Source organism: Mastigoproctus giganteus, chromosome 11 (assembly GCF_048544385.1).
Source record: "Mastigoproctus giganteus isolate SK-2022 chromosome 11, ASM4854438v1, whole genome shotgun sequence".
Classification (NCBI taxonomy): Eukaryota; Metazoa; Arthropoda; class Arachnida; order Uropygi; family Thelyphonidae; genus Mastigoproctus; species Mastigoproctus giganteus.
This window is the reverse complement of record NC_143585.1, coordinates 139984428-140011828: the sequence shown is the minus strand read 5'-3', so window position 1 is coordinate 140011828 and position 27401 is coordinate 139984428. Positions and strand designations below refer to the sequence as shown.

At 38.0% G+C, this 27401-nt stretch overlaps 1 protein-coding gene across 12 annotated transcripts in view; it reads left to right on the top strand.

Annotated features, from left to right (window-relative positions):
• The window catches only part of LOC150078475 (nuclear factor 1 X-type-like), a 798656-nt gene that overhangs the window by 496100 nt on the left and 275155 nt on the right, over nucleotides 1-27401 (top strand). For all 12 annotated transcript variants that reach the window (XM_090384797.1, XM_090384789.1, XM_090384790.1 and 9 more), the window contains one exon: nucleotides 5532-5864. In XM_090384797.1, the coding sequence (XP_090240923.1) occupies nucleotides 5532-5864 (333 nt within the window). The remainder of the gene's footprint in view (nucleotides 1-5531; nucleotides 5865-27401) is intronic.

Genomic DNA, 27401 nt, shown 5'->3' with positions numbered 1-27401 from the left:
AGTTTTTAAATTCTATACAGTGAGTCCAACTGATGATGTTACCAACAGCAAATTCTAAATGGGAAGCATTCAAGGAATTAATCTTGGAAGCTATTGAGCTTTTCATTCATACCAAATAAGAAACACTTCTCATGGTTTAGGCCTAAATGAATTTCAGATGAACTAACGAGACTCGTGACAGAGAAGAAAAATTCATGAGATGCATATAAATTATCAGGCGACACAGAAACCTATGGTAAATACATCGGTGAGCCAAAACATTATAACCAGTTAGTCATTATGCAAATCGAAGCAACTGCAGATGAACTACGGCATGCGCACAGGTTGGGACATGATATAAAAAACACATGATGCTGAGCTCCGTTAATCAGTGTTACTCTTGTTTTTCAGATGGGAAAGGCAGCGGACTTAAGCGAGTTTGACAAAGGCCAAATTGTAATGGCCAGACGACTGGGTCAGAGCATATCCGAAATGATATGGCTGGTGGGGTGCTCGCGGTCAGCCGTGATTAGTATCTACCGAAAGTGATCCAAGGAGGGGAAACCCACAAACCGCCGGCGAGGTGTTGGTCGACCACGGCTCATCAATGCTCAAGGTGAGCAAAGGCTCTCCCAGATGGTACGTGGCAACAGAAGGGCGACTGTGGCACAACTTGCCGGTAATTGGAATGCTGGTGATGAGAGTAATGTGTCACAACACACAGTACTTCAAAACCTGCTGAAAATGGGGCTGTGTAGCTGCAGGCTGCTCTGAGTGCCCATGCTAACCACTGTTCACTGGCAACAGTGCCTACAGTGGGCACACAAACATCAAATCTGGACCTTGAGTGATTGGAAGGAGGTTGTCTGGTCCAATGAATCCGTTTCCTGTTGCATCGTGTGGACGGCCAGATATGTGTGTTGTGTGTTGTTTACCTGGTGAAGCAATGGAGCCTGGGTGCACTTTGGGACAAAAACAAGCTGGTGGTGGTGGTGGTGGTGTCATGCTTTGGGCAATGTTCTGCTGGGATACCCTGCATCGAGTCATCCATGTGCTGGGCACTCTGCCGTCTACCACCTACGTAAACATCATTGCCAACCAGGTACACCCTTTCATGGCAACGGTCTTCCCCTCTGGTGGTGCCGTCTTTCAGCAGGATAATGCTCCATGCCACACCACCTGGATCGTTCGAGACTGGTTTGCGAAACATGAGGAAGTCTTCCAGGTATTGCCCTGGCCTCCAAATTCCCCAGACATCAATTCCATCAAGCATCTGTGGTTTGTGTTGTACTCACAACTCTGATCTGCGGGGTCTCAACCACAGACCTTATAGGAGTTAAAGGATCTGCTGGTTACATGTTGGTACCAGATACCACAAGGCACATTTAGAAATCTTGCAGTGTCCATGTCGCTCTGGGTACGAGTTGTATTGGCTGCAGGTGGAGGACCAACATCATATTAGGTAGGTGGTCATAATGTTTTGGCTCATCGGTGTATAAGCTATGTTGTAATGAAGTCACAAAGGAGAATCGGCAAATGAAGGTAGACTAAGAGAAATCTTTGGCACAGGATGCAAAGAAAAACAGCAAAGACTTCTTTACTAATGTAAACTGTAGAAGGAAGGGGATAAATTAGAATGGTCCATTTTATAGCAATGATTCAACTGTTGTTGATCCTGCTCGGGTTCTACTCATCCTGAAAAACTGAATGAGTATTTTGCATCTAAATTTGTACCTTAGGAATTCTCTATAGAAGTGGAGGCCCTTTTATCAAACTCTAAAAGAGAGCTAAAGGATTTTGTAATCAAAAGAAAGGATGCAAAGAAAAACAGCAAAGACTTCTTTAACTTACATAAATTCTGGAAGGAATGGGATGAATCAGATTGGTCCTGCTCATATAATCCTGCTCAGGTAGCTGACAAAGGGAATGAGTATTTTGTATCTACATTCACACGTGAGGAATTATTAAGGGAGGAGAATGCCAGAAGTTTATCAAACTGCAACAGGATGCTTGATGATTTTGTAATAACTGAGAATGAAGCAGAGGCGAAATTGTTTAAGTTAAACATAAGAAAGGCATCTGGGGTAGACAGGGTCTATCCAGTTATATTAAAGGAGGCGGCAGAGGACGTAAGCAAACCCTTAGTCATAATTATGAGACCATCCGTGGATTTGGGGGAAGTTCCCACAAACTGGAGATGTTAAAATGTATCCCCAATTCTCAAAGGGGATCATTGGTGACACGAGTAATTACAGACCTGTAAGTTTAAAAGGAAAATAATGGAGTCACTGGTGAAAGATGCAATGTAGGATCATCTAGACAAGACTGCAGTCCTAGTTCAGACACAGCATGGGTTTGTTTAGGAGAAATCTTGTCTGTCCAATTTGACTGCATACTATGATGTAGTCAATAATGAACTGGATGCAAAAAATAATTTTTATATCAAACACTTGGATTTCAGGAATGCTTTTGATACTGTTGCACATAAAAGACTGCTGTACAAATTGGAGCAGTATGGCATTAAGGGCAAGTTTTGGCTATGCATGGTTGAGTGCGAGAAGACAGTGGTAACACTCTCTCTCTCTCTCTCTCTCTCTCTCTGTCGTCAGTGGAAGGTGTGCTTTGTGGACTGATATGTTTAGTGGAGTCTCCCAGGTTTCAGTGTTCAGCCCATTGTTGTTTTCCATATTCAATTTATTTTCTATTTTCAGTGATATTGATGAACGTATATGAGGCTTAATATTCAAGTTTGCAGATGATACAAAGGTAGTAGCTAATGACAATAATGACAGTACACTACTGCAACAGGAGCTATAAAAGTTGGGCAGATGTGCTGAGAAGTGGCAACTGAAGTTTAACATTGATAAATGCAAAGTACTGCATATGTACTTTGCATATGTAGTAGCTGTAACCCCAGAGTAAGGTACAAGTTGTGTGCTACTACACTCGGGTAGTATAGAATGAAAGAGACCTGGGGGTATTTGTGATGTCAGATTTTCTGAGCAGTGCAGACAGGCTGTCAGAGCAGCTCATGGGGCCCATCAGCCCTTGTCAATGATATACAACAATTTTGCCAACAGGGATAAGGAGCTGATTATCCCTTTGAATAAGGAAATGGTCAGTTCACACCTTCAGTATTGTGTACAGGTCTGGAGGCCTTATTTTAGGATGGATGTAGAACTGCTGGAACGTACAGAGAAAGACAATTGGGTTGGTGGGGAGAATAATGGGTTGCTTTTACCAAGAGGGGGCTTCAATTCTGCAAATTTCAGCATCTGGAGACCAGGCATTTGCGATGTGATCTGATTGAGTGTTTAAGGCTTTGAATGGTTTGAGCCAGCTCATTGCTGATGGGTTCATTCCACTTGCTGAGATTACGCACTTCAGGGGCATAAATTTAAATTGAGGAAAGACTGTTGCGGAATTGATGTGCATAAATTTGCCTTTAGCCAGCTAGTGGTGTTTGATGGAGCAAACTTCCTTCTATCGTTGTGAAAATTGATAGCTTAAATGCATTCAAGGAAGAACCAGACAGACTTTTGGAGGGAACTGATAGGTGAAAAGAGAAATGTTTTTATTTTTTTATTAATATATTTTTTTTAAGCTGATGCTGTATAAGCTTGCTTTCTTGCATCATATGACACTACTAATGCTGATGCTATTGTCATAATACTGATAGATATTCGGTATCATTTAGCATTTTAAAATTATATAAGACAGCAACCTTTGGCTATTGGCAGTTATGCATAACATCACAGTGATATCCTGTTTGTTTGTAATCCATACTAATGATATTGATTTCTTTAGTACCTTTTACATCAACATTATAATTTTGAGGCATATTGAAGAATACCGGGGCTTCATCAGCATTTCCTATTTGGCTAAAATCATAGTTTAGGTTTCTTCTCAATCGAATTAAGTCACTGGAAGTTAAGCAACTTCTGTGGAAAATCAGCAGAAAGTTTTTGATAGATCAATGTGTGATGCCTTAATGACATTAAGGCATCAAGCATTGATGCCTTAATGACTACACAGAGCATGAGTCAGTCACACCAACCTCTTGTTGCTTTGAAATTTTTTTTCATCTATTTTGAGAGATTTGGAAGTTTCTCATGCATTTAGTTACATTGCTTGGCATGTAATAGGCCATCCCTTTTGTACATATCTCATTAAAACGTAATACGGCATCATCTATTTGTGGTTATCTTCCTTTCTTAGATCCCATAAAGCACTTGATGTTTTGTAAGAAAATATAGAGTTGCAGGTCATTTCTCCAATGATGAATATTTGCTTCACTAATATCAAATTTAAGTCACAGTGCTCTGTTTTCTGTGTATGTAGCAAGTTTCCATTACAATGTGGCATCATGGTGAAATCTTTTTGAAGACATTTTAAATGGCTATTAGGGGCCCAAATTTTAGTTACATGCATACTAGCACCAATCAACATAACTCAACTGAAGTGACAACAGGATGAACAGATATGCATGTGCCTGCACTCCTGCATGCCTGGCCATCTCCTTCCCACCCAACAGTTACCCATTCTACAACTTTATTTTTACAGCAACTGGCACCTCCGTAGCCAGATGGGCAGGAGCAGCAGTGCATAGCACATGCTTCTTGATTAGACCGGGGTTCGAGCCCGTGACCACCAAATACGGAGAAAGCGAAAGGTCAGGGAATGACTACCGCATATGCCCAGAGCGATATGGCCTTCATTGCTAATGCTCCTAAAAACCAAATAACAACAATAATTTTATTTTTGCAGCAACTGCAAGATGCCATTAACTGTAAGATGCATCCCAATTTCAGAAACATTAAAATGTGAAAAAAAAGTGCTTCTTAGATTCAATGAAATATGACATCTAAGAATGCCATTTAATAAAGGTTGACATTTTTTTCTTTTAGTGTCATCTCTTGTTCAGTAAGCTAAGTAACTTAGAAAAAAATTGCTCTTGCAAATTACAGTTGTGTGGTTAGACCTATAGTGCTTTCATCTGCCAGTGACCCCTTTAACGGCTGAGAGAGAATACTAATGTATGAGTACAGCTGGAAAAATGTTGTTAAATTTATTTCTTCCATAAACAGCAAATTCTTGATGTGCACAAATAAGAGATTTAATTCCAAACAGATATGGTTTTTGCCATTATAACTAGTCATTGCAGTTTATCAGTTGCATGAATAACTCTGATGGTGGCAGGATCGGTCCCATATTTTAGGGGTCAGGTGTGAGAATTAAAGTTTGATCTATCCTGTCTTTCTTGCTAGGACTGAGTAGAGATAAGTGATGGTGACTCATTCTGCCATTCAGAAAAATAAATTATAACAACAGATTTTCAATTTTTTGGTGGCATCATCTCATGACGCTGATCTTAAATATATTTTATTAAATGCATAACATTATCATTGTAAAATTATTTAACTATCAAACTCTTTCTAATGAATTAAATGAGACTCTACAGCACACCTTTTGAGACTTATTTTACTTGACTATTTTTAAAGTGCAATTTTGTAAGAATATATTGCATTAAATTTCTCTGCTTTAATATATAGCTTCAATTATGCAACCCACCAGTGGCAGCCAGCCAGCCCTAAATATGATTAAAATGGAGTCACCTACCTATTATTGCAACAACTATTCTTCACCCCCTGACCATAGAGGAATTCCTTCAGGAGCTGGAGGTCCCCTAGGTCCAATGCATCCGCATAATAGCCATGGTCAGCACCCACCTAGTCCTTCAGCAGAACCTCGAAACAAGAGACTTCGAAGGATATCATCTGCTGATGATGAAGTAGAGAAGACTACAAGTGATATAAGTGGATATTACAGTCATAGTCCTGCAAATTTACATAGTCAGACAGCTTGGAGAGGTGAAATTGAACATGGTAAACAAATTTGAGTTATATTTTACTTATGTTGTTTAAATCAACTCATACTAAATAAATACTTACTTTGTAGAAATATGGGAGAGTAGAAATTGTATGGATGAATGCAATGATAACATTTAAACAGTGATAACATGCACAGTATCACTTAAAAACAGAATAAATTTTAAAAAACATACAAGGTATCGATAATTAATTATTAATACTTTGTGTAATAATTAATTAATACATTGTGTAATAATTAATTGTTAATACCTATTAACAATTAATAGGTATTAATTTCAAAACTTTTTCCTTTTGTAGAGTAATCTACAATATATAAGAAAGTCCAAATTTACAACTCATTTTTCAGAATTCCACTCATTACTGCGTGGCTGTCACTGCCTTAACTGCCATGAGAATTAATTTAACAAAATATTTTATATTAGGAACCATAGCACTATTTTGTGTTTTCTTTAGAACATTTCTATCCATTAAAAGTTTAGATCTATTTTGTACTGTATATGAAACTATGTATATATTAAGTTCAATAGCATCCTTAATACACAGCCATTTCTGAATAAACAGAATTTTTATAAAGCGGCATCGTTTTAAGTTATATTTCATATTGTGAATACCTTCACCACGAGTTGCCATAATATTGCACTACTTTCAATAAGTAACACTTCGCCATAAGGAGAAGACTAATGTTACTTATTCTCAGATAGGTACCACCACCCAGACGGCACCGTTTCAGGGCTATTTTGTATTTATGTAGGATAATAACTCGACTATCCAGTTGTCCCTATTAGACTTAGAAAAGCAAAAAGATAGAGGGAAAGTAATAGTAGGAGTGGAAGAGGAAAATAAACGGTGTAGAAGAATGAAAGGGACAGTAACTCCTTCAACTCAGACCACTCAAAAACTCCTCGAATAGGCAACGCTTCCCCAGTAGAGAAGGCTATTGTTACTTATTCTTGGAAACTCTGGACATCATCAGGCTCCCCCTGGTGCCGTTTCAGGGCTATTTTGTATATGTGTGGGATAATAACTCGACCATCCACTTGTCCCTATTAGACTTAGAAAAGCAGAAAGGTAGAGGGGAAAGTAATAGTAGGAGTGGAAGAGGAAAAGAAACGGTGTAGAAGAATGAAAGGGACAGTAACTCCTTCAACTCACACCACTCAAAAACTCATAAACTCCTCAAATAGGCAACGCTTCCCTGGTGGAGAAGGCTGTTGTTACCTATTCTTGGAAACTCCGGACATCATCAGGCTCTCCCTGGTGCCATTTCAGGGCTATTTGGCCCTTCTTCGGTGGGTGGGTAGGCCCTTCTTCAGTGGGCGGGTAGGTACCCAAGCGATGCAATGATGGCAAAACAGTTATGAAGTATAACTCCGCAATATGAGAGATGCCTGATGGTGTATGATGTATTTCGGCTAAGATGCATTTAGGGCTACAGCCTCAAGCTGCAAGCAAATTTAGACTATGTATATATTAAGTGCAATAGCATCCTTAATACACAGCCATTTCTGAATAAACAGAATATTTATAAGGCGGCATCGTTTTAAGTTATACCTCATATTGTGAATACCTTCACAATGAGTTGCCATAATATTGCACTACTTTGAATAAGTAACGCTTCACCATAAGGAGAAGACTAATGTTACTTATTCTCAGATAGGTACCACCACCCAGACTGCACTGTTTCAGGGCTATTTGGCCCTTCTTCGGTGGGTGGGTAGGTACCCAAGTGATGCAATGATGGCAAAACAGTTATGAACTAAATACATCATACACCATCAGGCATCTCTCATATTGTGGAGTTATACTTCATAACTGTTTTGCCATCACTGCATCACTTGGGTATCTACCCACCCACTGAAGAAGGGCCAAATAGCCCTGAAACAGCACCAGGAGAAGCCTGATGATGTCCGGAGTTTCCAGGAATAGATAACAATAGCCTTCTCCACTGGGGAAGCATTGCATATTCAAGGGGTTTGAGTTTTTGAATGGTGTGAATTGAAGGAGTTACTGTCCCTTTCATTCTTCTACACCGTTTCTTTTCCTCTTCCACTCCTACTATTACTTTCCCTCTACCTTTTTGCTTTTCTAAGTCTAATAGGGACACGTGGATAGTCGAGTTATTATCCCACACATATACAAAATAGTCCTGAAACGGTGCCTTCTGGGTGGTGGTGGTACCTATCTGAGAATAAGTAATATTAGTCTTCTCCTTATGGTGAAGCGTTACTTATTCAAAGTAGTGCAATATTATGGCAACTCGTTGTGAAGGTATTCACAATATGAGATATAACTTAAAACGATGCCGCCTTATAAATATTCTGTTTATTCAGAAATGGCTGTGTATTAAGGATGCTATTGCACTTTAATATATGCATAGTCTAAATTTGCTTGCAGCTTGAGGCTTTAGCCCTAAATGCATCTAAATGAAATTAAGATAATAAAAAACTAACATTTCACTCTTTCCTGGATAACAGTTCGAAACTGATGTCCTTAAAAAACAATGTAAACAGTGTCATTAATTGCTTTTCCCAGAGTTTTTTTGTTTCTGATTAATTTCTATAATACTGGCAATGAATACTTTAAACTAATTGTTTACTAAAGAAATTTTTAAACTAATTAAAGTAACTGAAACAATTTTTTTAGGGTTCTCTCAAATAATAAAAACACTTATTAGTTTTGCCATGCTTTCCATAAGAAATGGCTGAACTCCCAAAAAATCTGTTCTGTTGAACTCCCAATCAACAGAACAGATTTTCACCCTGTTTTTTATATGTGTTTTGTGGATCATTTAAAATTTGTCGAGCTACTCTAAATCTCATGAAATTCAAACAAATAGAAATTTGTCCACAACAACATACAAAAAAAAAAAAAAAAAACCCTTTAACTTAGAGAAAGACTAAGTAGATATCCCACTTAATAAGTTTTAAGAAATCACATTATACCATGTGAATATTGTTTTAATTAGTTTATGGTAAGGAAATTATTACTACTTTGCCCTAATCATTCCTAGTATTAAAAGTGGCTACTTTCTAAATTCAGTAGTGAATTCTGCCTTCGGGCCTAGTTTTAAGTTACTTGTACAAGTTCACTACTGGTATGGCACATAATCATAGAATTGCTGTAAAGGAAGAACCACTCAAGAATTACTAAGTTCCACTATAGCTGTATTTTTCTTTGTGATTCTTTCTTAGTAGTATCAAGCATTATTAAGTGCCAGTAGTAGTTTCACACAAATGACTTCTGAATTCAGAATTTGACACAGTGACAAAATTCAAAAGCACTCACTTTGTAATTTAGATATTGGGCCTGATTAGGGCAAAGTTATAATAATTTTACCCTTTCCTACCAATATGCTAATTTAAAAAAACAATAATATACAAAGAAGCAGTGTGTTTATTCATACTCAAGTAAAATATGATTCCATAAAACTTACTTGATTCAACCCCCCCATCCTCTTCAGTACCTATCTTAAGTTACCTCTACATGGTGGTTCAAGAGTAAAGATCATAACTTTGGAAACTGATGGTAAACGACTGTAGCTGTGTAAATTGAAAAATAGCTATGGTGTTTTAAATGGTAAAAAGTAATGAAAAATAATAAGAATAAGCAGATGAGAAATATACATTTACTAGTTACATGCCTGCTTATTATTTTTTTATTTTTTTATTATTACTTTTATTTATTTATTTTTTTTTACCATTAAAAACTCCATAGTATTCCTTTATGAATACTACTGAAACTTCTAGTCAAGACAAAATCATCCTGAAGATTCGTTCAGAGAATGACAAGGACACATGACTCATCTTCTCAAACAAAGGAAAAATGAAAACATTCCTCCAAAAAGCAGATGTACTTGGCTTCTTTATTTAAATCCAAACAATGAACAGTATTGTCCAATGGAATTGCAGAGGCTATCAATATAATCCTGTTAGCATCTACTTACAAGAGGTAAATTTGACACCTCCGGGTATCACCCTCAATTAAAAAAAAAAAAAAAAAGGCTCTCCTTCAACAAGAGAGGTCTGCTAAAATAATGCTCATGGATTTGTAGCCATACTCCTGAACTCATAAATTCTTTTTGAAAACTCCATAGAAGCCATTGCTCTGTATATAGCAAGCATTGTTATTTTGATGCTTGTCACCTCCCTCCAAACCACCCCTGCATTATTCACAAACTTGAAGATCTTATTCTGCTGTTACCAACTCCTTTCTGTTTATTGGGTGACTTTAATGAATGCAGATGGATGAGGACAGATCTCAGTTGATAGACAAAAATCTAACCATATTGGATCACCAAATTACATCTATCTCTTTATAAATAAACAACTTATGCAATTGATCTCTCCATTTGCTCTCTAATCCTCTTTCCTACTATCAGCAAATATTTCTTGATGATCCACTCAATAGTAATCACTGAACACTAATATGTAGAATTCAAACATCACACTCCATAGTCTCAGTCAGAAAAACCACATCAAATGGAAATTTGATGTCGATGGTATCGATGGTTCAACTGTTGGTGATCCTGCTCAGATCCTGCTAGTTTGTTAGGTAGCTAACAAACTAAATGAATATTTTGCATCTACATTCGCACATGAGGAGTTATTCAGGGAAGGGAATGCCAGAGGTGTATTCAACTCTGCAGTAAGCTAGATAATCTTGTAATAACTGAGAGTAAAGTGGAGGAAAAATTGTTGAAGATAAACACAAGAAAGGCACCTGGGGTGGATGGGATCTATCCAGTTATATTAAAGGAGGTAGCAAAGGAAGGAAGCAAACCCTTAGCCATAATTATGAGAGCTTCCTTGGAGTCAGGGGAGGTACCCATAGACTGGAGTTCTGCAAATGTGACCCCAATTCACAAAGGAGGATCAAAGGCTGACACAAATAATTATAGACCTGTGAGTTTAACTTCTGTTCCAGGAAAATTAATAGAGGCACTGGTTAAAGAAGCACTGCAGGATCATCTAGACAAGACTTCAGTTATAGCTCGAACACAGCATGGTTTTGTTAAGGGAAACTCTTGCCTGACCAATTTGATTGGATACTATGATGCAGTCACAAAAGAACTGGATGCAGGGAATAACTTTGATATTATATACTTTGATCTTAGAAAGGCTTTTGATACTGTTGCACATGGAAGACTGGTGCACAAATTGGAGCAGTGTGGCATTGAAGGCAAATTGCTGCTATGGATAAAGGGGTGGTTGAGGGGGAGAAGACAAGAGAATGGTAATCAATGGACACTGCTCATCGTGGACTAATGTTATTAGTGGAGTCCCTCAAGGTTCAGTGTTGGGTCCATTATTGTTTTCTGTATTTATAAATAATATTGATGTTGGTATATCAAGCTTAAGGTCCAAGTTTGCAGACGATACAAAGGTTGGCAGGGTTGTTAAGGACACTACTGACGCTATGCTGCTGCTGCAACAAGATCTGGAAAGGTTGAGCAGATGGGCTGAGAGGTGGCAAATGAAGTTTAACATTGACAAATGTAAAGTACTACATATGGGAAACAGCAACCCCAGAGCAACGTATCAACTCTGTGGTACTACACTGACAGTGGTAGAGAATGAAAAGGACCTGGGGGTAATTGTGCAGGCAGATATGAAGTTCTCTGAGCAGCGCAGACGGGCTGCAAGAGTAGCTCATGGTGTCTTATCAATAATATACAGGAATAATTTTTCTAGCAGGGATAAGGAGGTGATTATTCCCTTGTATAAGGCAATGGTCAGGCCACACCTTGAGTACTGTATACAGGTCTGGAGGCCTCATTTCAAGAAGGATGTAGAGCTGCTGGAACGAGTACAGTGAAGGGCAACAAGATTAGTGAATGGAACAAAGGGTTGCTCTTACGAGAAAGGCTTAAGTTTTGCAAATTACAGTGTTTGGAGACTAGACACAGGTGAGGTGATCTGATAGAGGTGTATAAAGCCTTGAATGGTGTGAGCTTGCTCAATGCTGATGAGATTCTTCCTCTTGCTCAGAATAATCACCTGAGAGGGCATAAATTCAAATTGAGGAAAGACAGATGTAGGATAGATGTGCGGAAATTTGCCTTTAGCCATCGGGTAGTTGGTTGGTGGAACAGACTTCCATCCCTTGTTGTGGAAGTTGATAGCCTAAATAAATTTAAGGTGGACAGGTACTTCGAGTGAACGGAGGGGTGAAGTGGAAGGTTTTTTTTTTTTTTTTTGCTGATGCTGCATAAGCTTGCTTTCTTGCATCATATGCCTCTACTAATGCTAAATTTTGCAAGGCAAATTGGACATAATTCACCTCTCTCATTATCTTTTGATGAATTTTGTCCTGTTAACATTGTCATTGGTCGTATTACAAATCGCCTCCGTAGCCAGGTGGGCAGAAGCAGCAGTGCATAGCACACGCTTCTTGATTAGACCGGGGTTCGAGCCCGTGACCACCAAATACGGATGATGTGGAAAGGTCAGGGAATGACCACTGCATATCCCCGGAGCAATGTGGCCTTAGTTTGCTAATGCTCCTAAAAACCAAACAACAGAACAGATATTACAAATCAAAAGTTAGCACCTGTGAATATTGCCATTCCCTGATCTCAGTCAAGCAACCATATAAGTCATTAGTGAATAAAGATTGTAACAATGCAAAAAAAATAAAGCCTAGCATGGATTCTATTCCACATACAGCCTACCATTACCAGCCTCATAAATTAAAAGAGACTTAGAGCCAAATCCTGCCACATCAGTAAAAAAAGCTAAAAAATATTCATGGATCTGATTTGCATCCTCAGTTAATAATTACTGATGTTAAAAATAACTTAGAAAAATAAAGCAACTAAACGGGAAAATTAACTCTGTTATCACTCCTATTTTCAATGGGAGTGGGAAGGAGCTATCTACTCCTGCAGAGGTTGCTAATGCCCTTGAAACTGTGTTCTTTCAACTGTCTGCCTCAGACAAATAAGCCATCGTTTCAGAAGGTTAAAGCTTGACCTGAAAAATTCCAACTGAACTTCAGAACCAAATCTTCTTTACCTTATAACCAACCCATACTTATGCTTGAACTGCAACAGGCCATAACTCTCTCAAAAAACATTGCTGCTGATCCCAGTGGAATATATTATATAATGCTCTAATAATAATTATATAATGCTCCAGATAAGAAAATATCTTCACAATTGACCTTTTTTTTTTTTTTTTTTTTTTTTTTTTTCAATCTTATCTTCAACAAACATTTACTCTCCAATTCCTAGCACCATTCCTGTGTATTGGCATTCCCCAAACCAGAGAAAGATCTTTTGTTCCTCACAACTATTGTATCCATTTCTCTTACCAGCTGCTTGAGTAAACCCTAGAAAAAATGATACAATATTCACTGATTTGATCTTTAGTCCCAAAATTTAATCTTTGTTAATCAGTTTGGCTTCAGGAAAAATCGATCACCCCTTGATCTTATGGTCAAAGATGAATCAAACATCAAGAATGCATTTATCTGAAACAAATCACATCATACTATAAGCTAGATGAGTAGATATAGCTAGCCTGTAATCAAGTCACAAAGGAGGTTAGGCAAGTTATAGCAAAGACTTCTTTACTTATGTAAACTCTCGAAGGAAGGGGATGAATCAGATTGATCCACTTGATATCGATGGTTTGACCGTTGATGATCCTGCTCGGGTAGCTGACAAACTAAATGAGTATTTTGCATCTACATTCATTTAGCTCCAGAAGAGATAAATTATTTTGTAATAACAGAAGAAAGTGGAAGAGAAATTAACGTAGCTATCCTTTTTCAGGCCCTGGAGGCAAATAACATGTTCGGGCCCTACTTAATTAATGAAAATTGCAAAAACAGGAGACAGCCAAAGATGCCGGGCCCGGAGGCAATTGCCTTGCCTGCCTACATGGTAGCTATGCCACTGGTTAAACATAAGAAAGGCACCTGAGGTAGATAGGATCTATCGATTTGTATTATGGGAGACAGCAAAGGAGGTAAGAAAACCCTTTGCCATAATTACAAGAGAATCCTTGGATTCAGGGGAGGTCCCTGCAGACTGGAAATGTGAGAATGTATCCCCAATTCACAAAGAGAGGATCAAAAGGTGACGTGAGTAATTATAGACCTGTAATATTTATAGTAATTACAGTAATTATTTTCCCTGGAACAGTAGTTAAAGGTTTAACTTCTGTTCCAGGGAAAATAATGGGGATCACTGGTTAAAGAGGTAATGCAGGACCATCTGGACAAGAATACAGTTACACTTCAGACACAACATGGGTTTTTTTAGGGGAAATCTTGTCTGACCAATTTTGATTGGATACTATGATGTAGTAACAAAGGAACTGGAAGAAAAAAATAATTTTAATATCATATACTTGGATTTCAGGAATGCTTTTGATACTGTTGCACATAAAAGACTGCTATATAAATTGGAGCAGTTGGGCATTAAGGGCAAGTTGCTGCTATAGATAAAGGAATGATTGAGTGGGAGAAGACAGTGTGGTAATCAATGGACACTGCCGTCGTGGACTAATGTTTTTAGTGGGTCCCCCCCCCAGGGTTCGGTGTTGGGTCCTTTGTTGTTTTCTATATTTATCAATGATATTGATAATTATCACGCTTATTGTCCAAATTGTCCAGAGTAGTGGAGAATGAAAAAAACCTGGGGGGTAATTTTGCAGTCAGATATTAAGTTCTCTGATCAGTGCAGACAGGCTGCCAGAGCAGCTCATGGGGTATTGTCAATGAAATACAGGAATTTTGCTAGCAGGGATAAGGAGGTCATTATTGCTTTGTATAAGGCAGTTGTCAGGCTGCATACAGGTCTGCAGGTCTCATTTCAGGGAGTAGAGCTGCTGGAACGGATACAGAGAATGGCAAGGAGATTGGTGAGGAGGACAAAGGGATTTTCTTACTAAGAAAGGCTTAAGTTCTGAAAATTGCAGTGTCTGAAGACTGTTTCCTGCAAGGGGATCTGATCGAGGTGTATAAAGTGCTGAAGTTTCAGCAAGCTCAATGCGGATGGGATTCTTCCTCTTTCTCAGATTATGCACTTGAGGTGGGGGCCATAAATTCAAGTTGAGGAATGACAGTTTGAGAATAGATGTGCAGGAATTTGCCTTTAGCCAGTGAGTGGTTGATTGTTGGAACAAACTTCCAGTCTGTCGTTTTGGAAGTTGATAGCTTAAATAAATTCAAGAAAGAACTAGACAAACTTTTGGAGTGAATTGGATGGGTGAAATGGAAGTGTTTGTGTTTGTGTTTTTTTTTTTTTTTTTTTTTTGGTGGATGCTGTATAAGCTTGCTTTTTTGAATCATATACCACTGCTAATGCTATCCCTTGACAAAATGCCTTTGACACCATATGGTGTTTCAGTATCTTGAATGACCTCCATTCCCTTAACCTGAGGGAATGGAGATTATTCATTTTCTAGCATAGAACCTTTTAAGTTTGCTATTAACAAGTTCTCTCTCAAATATGCATATGGGAACAAGTCCCACAAGATTTCTCTGTTTTACTCTATTTTCACTAAGAATAGATCATACGACCAAAAATATTCCAAATGCTGTAGACTCTCTGCTATGCTGATAATCTGACCTTCTTTTGTTACAGAATATTAGTTCCATTGAGAGGAAACTGTAATTCTTAGTTAATGACATTGAGCTATTGCTGGCACAGAATGAATACCAATTATCTTACTATAAGCTACTGCCATACATTTCTGTAACAAGCAGAAGATGCATCCCGCATCCTGATTCAGAGCTACACTTAGCAAACCATCCTATCTCAATAATGAATAACATCAGTCCCTTTAGTCTAATTTTCAATTAAGTTAAGCTTCTTAAAACACATTAAACATTTTTGGACTACTTTCCAAAAGAAAATGAACATCCTCAGAGTCATTTCTGCTGCAACATGGGGTGCTGATTGTCAAACCTTACTTCTCCTGAATAAAACTAATTAAATCTTGCCTGGATTACAGTGCCACAGTGTATGATTCTGTTAAGGAGAGCTTGCTAACATGTCTTGCTCCTATTCAGCATTCTGCCCTTGAAATTGCTATAGTTGTTTACAGAACTCTAGTAAATACCAAGTCTGTATTGAGGCCCACGAACCGCCACTCATTTTCAGAAGCTAGGTGTTACTACTAAACTTTGCAGCTAAAATTTGAAACCTGCCTGCCACCCCATTTGGGAAATATTAACCACAGTTATTTGTCAAGATATATATTTCAGGTTTCTGATAGTGCCTGTCTGCAAATTTCAGGTACTAATAGAAAGCTGAAGTATAAGCCTTGACAGAGTCCTGCCTGATCAAATTAGTTCAGATCCCATGTTTTTCTTTTACACCTTCCTGTGATAATTATTTCTTAAACTAGGAAAAACATTCCCTTGCAGATGTCAACATTATTCAAAATTATTTGAATTTTGAAAAAATTTATATTAATGGGTCAAAGTCTGACAGTGGAGTTGTACTAGCCATCTTCCCTTATATAGCTATCTCTGCATCACTTCTTCTAAATGCAGCAGTTTTATTGCTGAATTATATGCCATTCAGTTGCTCCAGAAAATACCTTCCATAATACATATAGACTTGCAAAGTCTATATATATTATGGTGTGTGTGTGTGTGTGTGTGTGTGTGTGTGTGTGTGTGTGTGTGTGTGTGTGTGTGTGTGTGTGTGTGTGTGTGTGTGTGTGTGTGTGTGTGAGATAAGGGGAGAGGGAAAGGAATAAAAGAACAGTAAAAAAAAAAGAAGAGAAATAGAGTGAAGATAACTAATAAAATATGCATAATAAAAATACATAATTGCATAACATTTGATCAGATGTGAATGTTGCCACACAACTTACAAATCCAGCCTCTCATCTTGTGCCAACAGCCAGAATTGCAAGCAAAATAGCAACACTGTGTCTCCATTTCTGATGTAAAACACAAGCCAATGGGTAGAAGGCATAAATGAAAATGAGAATAAAATTTTGTTACCAAATTAATGCAAGATGTAAAATAGAAATTACTAGAATTAAAAGGCGGATTTTTTAGGAAATGGCTTGGGAAATTTACAGTTAACATAATGAAGATGTAAAATTATAATTGGTAGCCTACAGAAGTATAAAGGGATATGGAAGCAATGACTTGAATATATATTAAATAGAGATGTTAGAAATATAGCAATGTAGATTAATAATAATAACTGAAAAAAGAAAATTTGACCAGTGAGGTCAAATTATACATAGGCAAAGTTGTACACAACAGCTTGCATTAAAAAAAAAATAAAATTAAATATAAATACAGCCACTCCTGATTTATGTAAGGGTTGCATTCTTACATAAGTCCAGGGACTCACATCTGGTGAGTATGGGCTTGGCACACGCAGGGTCCAGAGCCAGATATCATTATCATCATTCTTCTCTTTCTTGGTGATTCCCTTCTACTTCTCTCTCTCTTTCTCTCTGTGTCAGGCTAACTCGATTTTTTTTTTTTTTTTTTTTTTTTTTTTCTTTTTGGCTAGTACAACATAAGTCTCGGCTTCCTTGCATCACATGGCTAATAATAATAATAAGTCGGAATTTCGCTAAATGCATATGCAGCACTTGCAAATTTTATTGGAAGCAAAAAAAGAAATGTTCAGTGAACATGTAAATATAATTATTTATTCAATTTTTTTATCTCATGTGCAGGGAAAATTGCAGAAATTTCAAAATTATAAAATTACAAAAAGAGAGAGGAGATACGCATAGCATCAGCAAGTTTTACTTTTTGAGCATTGTTGCCAGAATTAACTCTCCAGCTGATAAGCATGCAGCTGTGGAAGTTGAGGGCTGTGGAGATTTAGAAGGGATTTTTTCCAACACATCACAATTTTTATGCATCTGCAGAATCGGCACTGGCGAATTCACTGCATAATTTAACGTTTTGGAAACCAGTGTGATGCTTGAACCTATTAAACCACCTGTTGCTTACCACGAACTTGGATTGGGGTTCGCTGTACTTATCCTTAATATCTTCATAAATACTTCTTGCTTTTACTTGAATGACCATAGAACTCAGAGGCGCTTGCTTCTGAATCTGATTTTCCATCCATATTATTAATAGCTTTTCCATCTTATATAGCACCTGAACGCTGTTTGGTGATCACTGTTGATCTTAAATGCATTGATCCTTTAACATGTTTTTATATGCACACTGTCCCTCAATGATATACAGGAATTTTTCTATCAGGGATAAGGAGGTGATTATCCCCCCTTGTATAAGGTAATGTTCAGGCTACACCTTGAGGTCTGGATATACAGGTATTCAGATCTGGAGGCCTCATTTTAGGAAGGATGTAAAGCTGCTGGAATGAGTATAGAGAAGGGCAACAAGATTAGTGAATGGAGGTGCCTCCGTAGCCAGGTGGGCAGGAGCAGCAGTGTGTAGCACACACTTCTTGATTAGACCGGGGTTCGAGCCCGTGACTACCAAATATGGAGGATGCAGAAAGGTCAGGGAACGACCACCGCATATCCCTGGAGCAATATGGCCTTAGTTGCTAATGCTCCTAAAAACCAAATAACAAACAACAAACATAGTGAATGGAACAAAGGGTTGTTCTTACAAAGAAAGGCTGAAGATTTGAAATTACAGTGTCTAGTGACTTGGCATCTGTGAGCAGTGATGTATTCTGGCCAGAACAATGTTCCGGTACTTTTTCTAAACATCATAATAGAAAATCATTAAATTTATACACCTAATATTATGAAATAATGGCATAATCAAAGGGGAGGGAGAAATATTTATTTTCCCCATTGCTACTAAAATATATATTAATAGTAATCTTTAAAATTTAGATATCTTTAAAAATTTATTTAAAAACAAAAATATAAATTTCACAATGAAACTTGAACGTTTCTTACCAAAGTACAATGTGTTAGATAAAGTGATCCAACTAAGGAGATATACCATGATGCATGTGAATGCTGCATTTTGATTTGCCATGAGCTGAATGCTAGAACTGGTTGTTCTATGAACCGTGAGTCTGAAGTCTGATTCAGTTACTGTACAGTCGATGTGGCGTTATCATATAGTCTTCTGGAGAACAAGTGTTCCAGTACTATTTTTTTTTAGCAATGCACCTCTGCCTGTGAGGTGATCTGATTGATGTGTATGTGGCCTCGAATGGTTTGAGCAAGCTCAATGCTGATGGGATTCTGCCTTTTGCCGAGATTAATCACCCGAGGGGACTTAAATTCAAATTGAGGAAAGACAGTTGTAGAATAGATGTGCAGAAATTTGCCTTTAGCCAGTGTGTGTGTGGTTGATTGCTGGTACAAACTTCCATCTGTTGTTGTAGAAGTTGACAGCTTAAATAAATTCAATGCAGAACCAAACAAACATTTGGAGCGAATGGATGGGTATTTTATTTTTTTTTTTTTGGCTGATGCTGTATAAAGTTGCTTTCTTGTGTTACATGCCTCTGCTAATGCTAAATAGTATTCACTGTTGAATCAGTGAGACCTAATTCCATGCAATAGATGACAACCTTTGTCCTGCTTCGTACTTCTTAATTAATCATCTTCATTTCTAAATCAATTTTGTTTTGTTTCCTAGCACTGCCAGCACTTGCACTTTCTATCGGTCCTTTCCCTTCACCATTGTAATAAGTAAAGAGCAACGAAGAGAAGATTCTGAAAATTTATTTATGTTTTTTATATTATTGAATATTTCAGTGAAGGGGGGGGGGGGAATTCATTTCACAATAATACCATAATGTAAAAACCCACAGAATTCCAGTTATCGGTATTATCACAAATGCAATAAGATCGAGTTTAGCCCAATAAATCGGAAAGTGCAAATTGTTTTTATTGTTTTAGGTAGTGACCTCCAGAAATGTGTTTTAGAAAAATGTCACAAAGGCTTTCAAAATTGATTCTTATAATGGAACATATGATAACGATGAAAGTGTAGTGCAATTTCCATTATAAAAATGACCTTTCAGAGAGATAAATAGCTTAGTTATACAGCAAAAATTTCTATTTACGAGGTCTTGGAACAAATTATCAAAAAACAATGTGTTATTGGGTTCACATTACAGTATTTTCACGATACCTCCATTTATTCCTACGGAATGCAAAATATGTTTCCATGATTTTTTTTAAGTTTGCGCCTACCGGCAAAAACTTATGTAAAGTCGACTTTCGTTAAGTCAAGTATTACGTAAGCCACGGAGTGGCTGTTTAAATATAATAGTCGCACCTGAAAATAAATTGTTTACCAGAATCCAGAAATTTCTAGATTTCTAGAGTAAATAACATGTTATAAACATTAAAATGGAAATCATAACTGAAATTTCCAGAGACATAGCATATTTAGCGTAATGACAGATGATGCATTGAGATATGAAAGTGTGAGCATGAAAAAGAAAGAAAGAAAAAAAAATATATGACAGCAATGTTAAATATCAATACTGTAATAAGGAGTCAAAAAATAGAATTGGAAATAACTGAATTTTATCAGAAAATACTTAAGAAAAGCTTTTCTTAAGTATAAACCTATTAGTCTAAAAATTTTTTCCTTTTCTGTTATTATTTGGTTACTTAGCTATATCTCTGAATCTATTTAATCCGGCTGTTTCTTCCATATTGTTTCACACCTTCTCACTCTACCATCGATGTTTTTTAATTATATAGCTTATTCTTCTGCCTTAATCCCCTATGTGTAAGGGACTTAGAGGGGAACAGGTATCCTGTGTGTTATCAGACACTCAGCCTAAAACAGTAATGGATCCAATATCTCTCTATTACAGAAGATTTAGGAGAAGTCTGGTTGGCCTGCCTCCCTAAAATCCACTCATGCACACCTTCTCGATGGTAAGCCCTCTTACGTCACTTAGGTGGCAACGAACGTGTAGAGTAGTTCTCTTCAAGAAGCCTGGTCAGCGTGAAGAGGAAAAGACCAAACCCTCCAGCATATGACAGCACGACAAAACAAATGGCCCACAGTCCCCAGCAGCTTTCACTCTCCCTCTTACGGCAACGAGAGGATCAGAGTGGAAGCAGAGGGTGCTAAGAATCTCTGGGTACGACCAGGCTGCCATGCACGGAAACTGAACTTGGCCTGTTATAACGTAAGATCACTCATCAGTGAAGACAGGATATTAGAGCTGGAAAAGGAATTAGAAAATGTGAATTGGAATATCATCGGTTTGGCTGAAACAAGAAGAAGAAATGAATCACTTATAAGTTTATCAAGTGGAAATCTGCTGCACACCAATGGAAACAGCAAAAGGAGTGAAGGTGGAGTTGGGTTTCTGGTCCATAAAGATTTTAAAAATAACATTTTGGAATTCAAAAGCACATCACCAAGGGTGTCAAGACTAATACTCAAGATTTCTAAGAGGTACAAGCTAAAGGTTATAATGATTTATGCACCAACATCGAGCCATGATGATGAAGAGGTTGAAGAAATGTACATCGAAATTGAGAGTCTCCTAGATGAGCAGAAAACCCACTACACTATTATTATGGGGGACTTCAATGCTAAGGCTGAAAAAGACAAAACAGTGCAGAAAGGGGAACTATAGGAAATTTTGGAATTGATGAAAGAAATGAAAGAGGCAAAAGACTTGTGGAATTTGCAGAATCTCAAGGACTATCAGTAATGAACACTTTTTTCAAGAAAAGGGTGAACAGAAAGTGGACGTGGAAGAGTCCAAATGCATTAACAACTAATGAAATCGACTTCATCCTCACTAACAGAAGATATATTGTGAATGATGTTACCGTCCTGAATAAGGTAAATGTTGGAAGTGATCACAGAATGGTAAGATGTACACTTGATATAGATGTAGGAAAGGAAAGGAAAAAACTGACTCAAGTAAATAATACAAAGATCTTTGAGATAACAGAAGAGGAGAAAAAGCAGTATCTACTGGAACTTAAGAACAAGTTTAAGCATCTGCAGACTGCTCAGGACCAAGATATCGACGAGGAATATTACAACTTTCTGAAAGTGATAAAGCCTAAGAAACCTATAGGAAAAAAGAAATCCAAAGAAGAAAAAAATTAGTGAAGAAACACTTGTTATGATGAACTGAAGACGAAAAATGAAGAGCAAGATAAACACAGACAAGGAGAAAATTGAGTATACTGAGTTATGCAAAGCCATTAGAAAGAGACTCGGAGAGGACATGAGAAGATTTAACACAAGAAAAGTAGAACAAGCATTAAGGGAAAACAAAGGATTTAAATCAGCAGCCATGAGCAGTAATACAGAAAGACAAATGATACTGAAACTGAAGAATAGCGATGGTGTACTTATAAACAGCAGAGAAGGCATAATTCAAATAGCAGAAGACTACTATAGAGAATTATACAAGGAGCGAGGGAATGATGCCAGCAGTGGGGAAGATGGATTGCAAATTAGCAACACATACGACATACCCAATATTCTTCCTGATGAGGTAGAACATGCATTGAAGAAAATGAAGAATCGGAAAGCCCTGGGGGAAGATGAAGTTACTGTAGAGTTGTTAAAATTGGGAGGAAGAGACAAAACACAAAAACTGGCAAGGCTCTTCACAAAGTGCATTAGAAAAGGTGTGACGCCTAAGCAGTGGAATAATGCAATCATAGTTTTGCTGCATAAGAAAGGAGATAAATCAGAAATTGGAAATTATTAGCATTAGCATTAGTAGAGGCATTTGATGCAAGAAAGCAAGATTATGCAGCATCAGCCAAAAAAATAAATAAATAAATAAATAAAAAAATAAAAAATAAAATAAAATAAATAAATAAAAAATAACCACTTCCACTTCACCCCTCTGTTCGTTCGAAATACCTGTCCGGCTGAGCCTTAAACATATTTAGGCTATCAACTTCCACGACAAGGGATGGAAGTCTGTTCCACCAACCAACCACCCACTGGCTAAAGGCAAATTTGCTCACGTCTATCCTACATCTGTCTTTCCTCAATTTGAATTTATGCCCTCTCAGGTGATTATTCTGAGCAAGAGGAAGAATCCCATCAGCATTGAGCATGCTCAAACCATTCAAGGCTTTATACACCTCTATCAGATCACCTTGCTGGTGCCTAGTCTCCAGACACTGTAATTTGCAAAACTTAAGCCTTTCTTCGTAAGAGCACCCCTTTGTTCCATTCACTAATCTTGTTGCCCTTCTCTGTACTCGTTCCAGCAGCTCTACACCCTTCTTGAAATGAGGCCTCCAGGCCTGTATACAGTACTCTAGGTGTGGCCTGACCATTGCCTTATACAAGGGAATAATCACCTCCCTGCTAGAAAAATTCCTATATATCATTGATAATACACCATGAGCTACTCTTGCAGCCTGTCTGCACTGCTCAGAGAACTTCATATCTGCCTGCACAACCACCCCAAGGTCCCTTTCATTCTCTACCACTGTCAGTGTAGTACCACATAGTTGATACGTTGCTCTGGGGTTGCGGTTTCCCATATGTAGTACTTTACATTTGTCAAAGTTAAACTTCATTTGCCACCTCTCAGCCCATCTGCTCAACCTTTCCAGATCCTGTTGCAGCAGCATAGTGTCAGTAGTGTCCTTGACAACCCTGCCAACCTTCGTGTCGTCTGCAAACTTGGACATTAAGCTTGATATACCATCATCAATATCATTTATAAATACAGAAAACAATAATGGACCCAATACTGAACCCTGAGGGACTCCACTAATAACATTAGTCCACGATGACCAGTGTCCATTGATTACCACTCTCTGTCTTTTCCCCCTCAACCATCCCTTTATCCCTAGCAGCAATTTGCTTCCAATGCCACACTGCTCCAATTTGTGCAGCAGTCTTCCAGGTGCAACAGTATCAAAAGCCTTCCTAAGATCCAAATATATGATGTCAAAGTTATTCCCTGCATCCAGTTATTTTGTGACTGCATCATAGTATCCAATCAAATTGGTCAGGCAAGACTTCTCCTTAACAAAACCATGCTGTGTCCAAGCTGAAGTCTTGTCTAGATGATCCTGCAGTGCTTCTTTAACCAGTGCCTCCATTAATTTTCCAGGAACAGAAGTTAAACTCACAGGTCTGTAATTACTTGTGTCAGCCTTTGATCCTCCTTTGTGAATGGGGTCACATTTGCACATCTCCAGTCCATGGGTACCTCCCCTGAGTCCAAGGAAGCTCTCATAATTATGGCTAAGGGTTTGCTTACTTCCTTTGCTGCCTCCTTTAATATAACTGGATAGATCCCATCCACCCCAGGTGCCTTTCTTGTGCTTATCTTCAACAATTTCTCCTCCACTTTACTCTCAGTTATTACAAGATTCTCTAGCTTACTGCCAGAGTTGAATACACCTCTGGCATTCCCCTCGCTGAATAACTCCTCATGTGTGAATGTCGATGCAAAATATTCATTTAGTTTGTTAGCTACCTGAGCAGGAGCATCAGCAGTTGACCCATCGATATCAAGTAAACCAATCTGATTCATCCCCTTCCTTCTAGAGTTTACATAAGTAAAGAACTCTTTGCTGTTTTTCTTTGCATCCCTTGCCAAAGATTTCTCGTAATCTGCCTTCGCCTGCCTACCCTCCTTTGTAACTTGGTTACAGATCAACTTTTATCTATCATAGGCTTCTGTGTCATGTATTAGTTTGTATGTATCCCATGCATTTTTCTTCTCTGCCATATGTCTCATTAGTTCATCTGACATCCATTTAGGCCTAAACCTTGAACAATATTTCTTAATAGGTACGTAAAGCCAAGATAAGTTCTTTGAATGCTTCCCATTTTGAATTTGCTGTTGGTAACATCATCAGTTGGTCCCACTGTATAGAATTTAAATACTGTCTCAGTCCATCCTAGTCCCCTTTACGAAAGCAATAACCCTTTCCTTTACCCCTAATGGTAGTTACCTCTTTGAGTAAATCCCACTTCAGCACACTGTGATCACTGCCACCTAGTGGTTCATTTATCTGCAGATTCTTAATGCATGAAGAATCACTACTGATAATGAAATCAAGAGTATTACTCCCTGTAGTTGCCTCACGAACATGCTGATGTAGAAAACAATCATCCAATAAATCCATAAAAGCCTTGCTAGTGTGTGAGTGACCTGCCCCCAAATTCCAGTCAATATCTGGGAAATTAAAATCCCCGTTATAAGACTCTCTGATTTACTGGCCCACTCTATTTCCCTGTACAGTTTCTTATTATACTCATCAGAGTCATTAGGCCTATAGCACACTCCTACTCTCAATTTTGATCTCCCAATGCTTATGTCACACCAAACTGACTCAACACTGCACTGTGCAGCGATGTAGACTGGCTTCACTTCCTTGGATTTTATGTATTTCTTAACTAATAGCATAACCCCTCCTCCCTTCCTATTCTGTCTATCCTTTCTGTAGACATTGTACTCCCCAAATTCCAGTTCTGCATTCCTTATATCTGTGTGACACCACATCTCTGAAATACAACAATATCTGCCTTTGATGTTTTGAACAATACCTCAAATTCATCAAATTTTTTACTAAACTCCTAGCATTGGTGTACACAAGTATACATGCACCTGTTCTTTTTCTTAGCTACCCTAACACAACCCATATGTTTACTTGTTCCCCAATGATTCCCAGCAGTCTCTGAAATATCCTGCATCTTATTTTCCAGGCTGCTGCTCATTCCAATAGAAGCAGTGCAAGAATCTCTTTCACCTCTGCCAGTGGGTACTGTTAATCTATTAGTCTTTGTCTTCCCCCAGTCTAGCAGTTTTCCGACCCACCTAACACTGCCTCGATAGCATCTGTAAACATTCTTGCACCCTTTCTATTTAAGTGTATCCCAACCCTGTAGAAGCAGTCTCTCCTGTTAACAAGTACAGACCAGGCTGAAAAAATTCTACCACTTGAGCCTTGCGCAATCTTTCCAGGGCCGAATTGATTGACAGGCCTCTCATCATATACTCCCTCCTATCATGTCTGGGCAGAATTGCAGACACTTTCAAATTCAACCCTAATTCACGGCTTTTTTTCAACAGTGACCTGTACTTGTTAAGTAATTCCACTGGTCTCCTACTCTTAATATCATTAGTGCCAACGTGTACAACTATATCACCTTCTGTGCCCTTAAAAGATGATATCCGCTCTACAACGTCATCAACCTTTGCCCCTGGTCCTGTTCCACCTATCCTTTTTACAAAGCATGTTTCCCGTTTCCCTGACAATAGAGTCACCAACAACTACTAGTTCCTTTGGGACCTGCGCATTCTGCCTTAGGGGCTGCCGCTGTGTTGCGTGATGACCAAGTGCAATCTCTGGCATTGGTGTAGGCAGCTGAGAGCTTGATGGGCCCTCACTTTTAATCCTTCGAGGGCGTCCACCCTGTCCTTCAAGCTCTCATATAGGCCCATAACAACACTGAGTTGTCGCCTGATTTCCTCACACTCCTTGCATCGCGCACACACAAAGACTTCCCCCATGGCAGTATCATGTCCTGTACCCGACCGCTCCACAAACATCAAGCAAGTAGTGCATTTTAAAAGGCTGATTCAGAGGGCAACTGCCCCCCTCAGTTCTCCCATTAGGTTGAGCCTTTTGCTTTGCTGCTCTGGTCTGAGTCATGATTTCGATTTAATTTCAATAAAATTTCAATTTCAGTACAAAATTAAAACCCTAAACTTGTATATCAACACAGTTATAACGCTATATTTATGTTTCAGTATCGAATGGTATCTACGAAATCCCTTTATATAATTTCCGTATCAAGTTAAGTATTAATTATTTATGTTACGTAACCTAAGTCATTATATGTATAGTTAAAAGTACAATTTAATTGACAATGAAGTTCAACAAGATTAATAGATTTTACTGATTACTTGACAATATTATGTACTATGCTATACTATATTAAGCTTATGCTATCTAGTTCGAGATATTTTGTATCGCGTAACAATGGCAGCTTTTATGAACGGTAAACACGTGGATTTGATACCCTTACCACTACTAAGTAATACCTACAAAATCTCTATCTAAGTTACTTTAAACTAAGTATCGTAAATAGGAATATAAAGCTACTCTAGAAAATAAGTTAATATGCCAATTTAAGCTAATAAAACAGAAAATAAATCAGAAAAAAAACTTATCTGTTCCAGGAGCGGCAAAAAGCTACGTCCGCACAGGATACTCTCATTCTCAAATTATAGACCAATTAGCTTGTTATCCCACATCTACAGGTTGTTCACAAGGGTCATTACTAACAGATTAGAAAGAATACTTGATGAGAATCAACCGAAAGAGCAAGCTGGCTTTAGGACAGGATTCTCAACTATGGATCACCTTCACGTAATATCACAGCTAATGGAGAAAGAAAATGAATATAAAACACCATTATGCCTGGCATTTGTGGATTATGAAAAGGCATTTGACTCCATACAGCATAAGGCAATGTTTTGGGCACTAGAAAGACAAGGCATAGATACCCCACATATTATGATTTTGAAGAAAATATATGAGAGTGCTACCTCCTTTATTAGACTAGACAAAGACAGTAGGAAATTTTAAATCGAGAAAGGAGTTCAACAAGGAGACA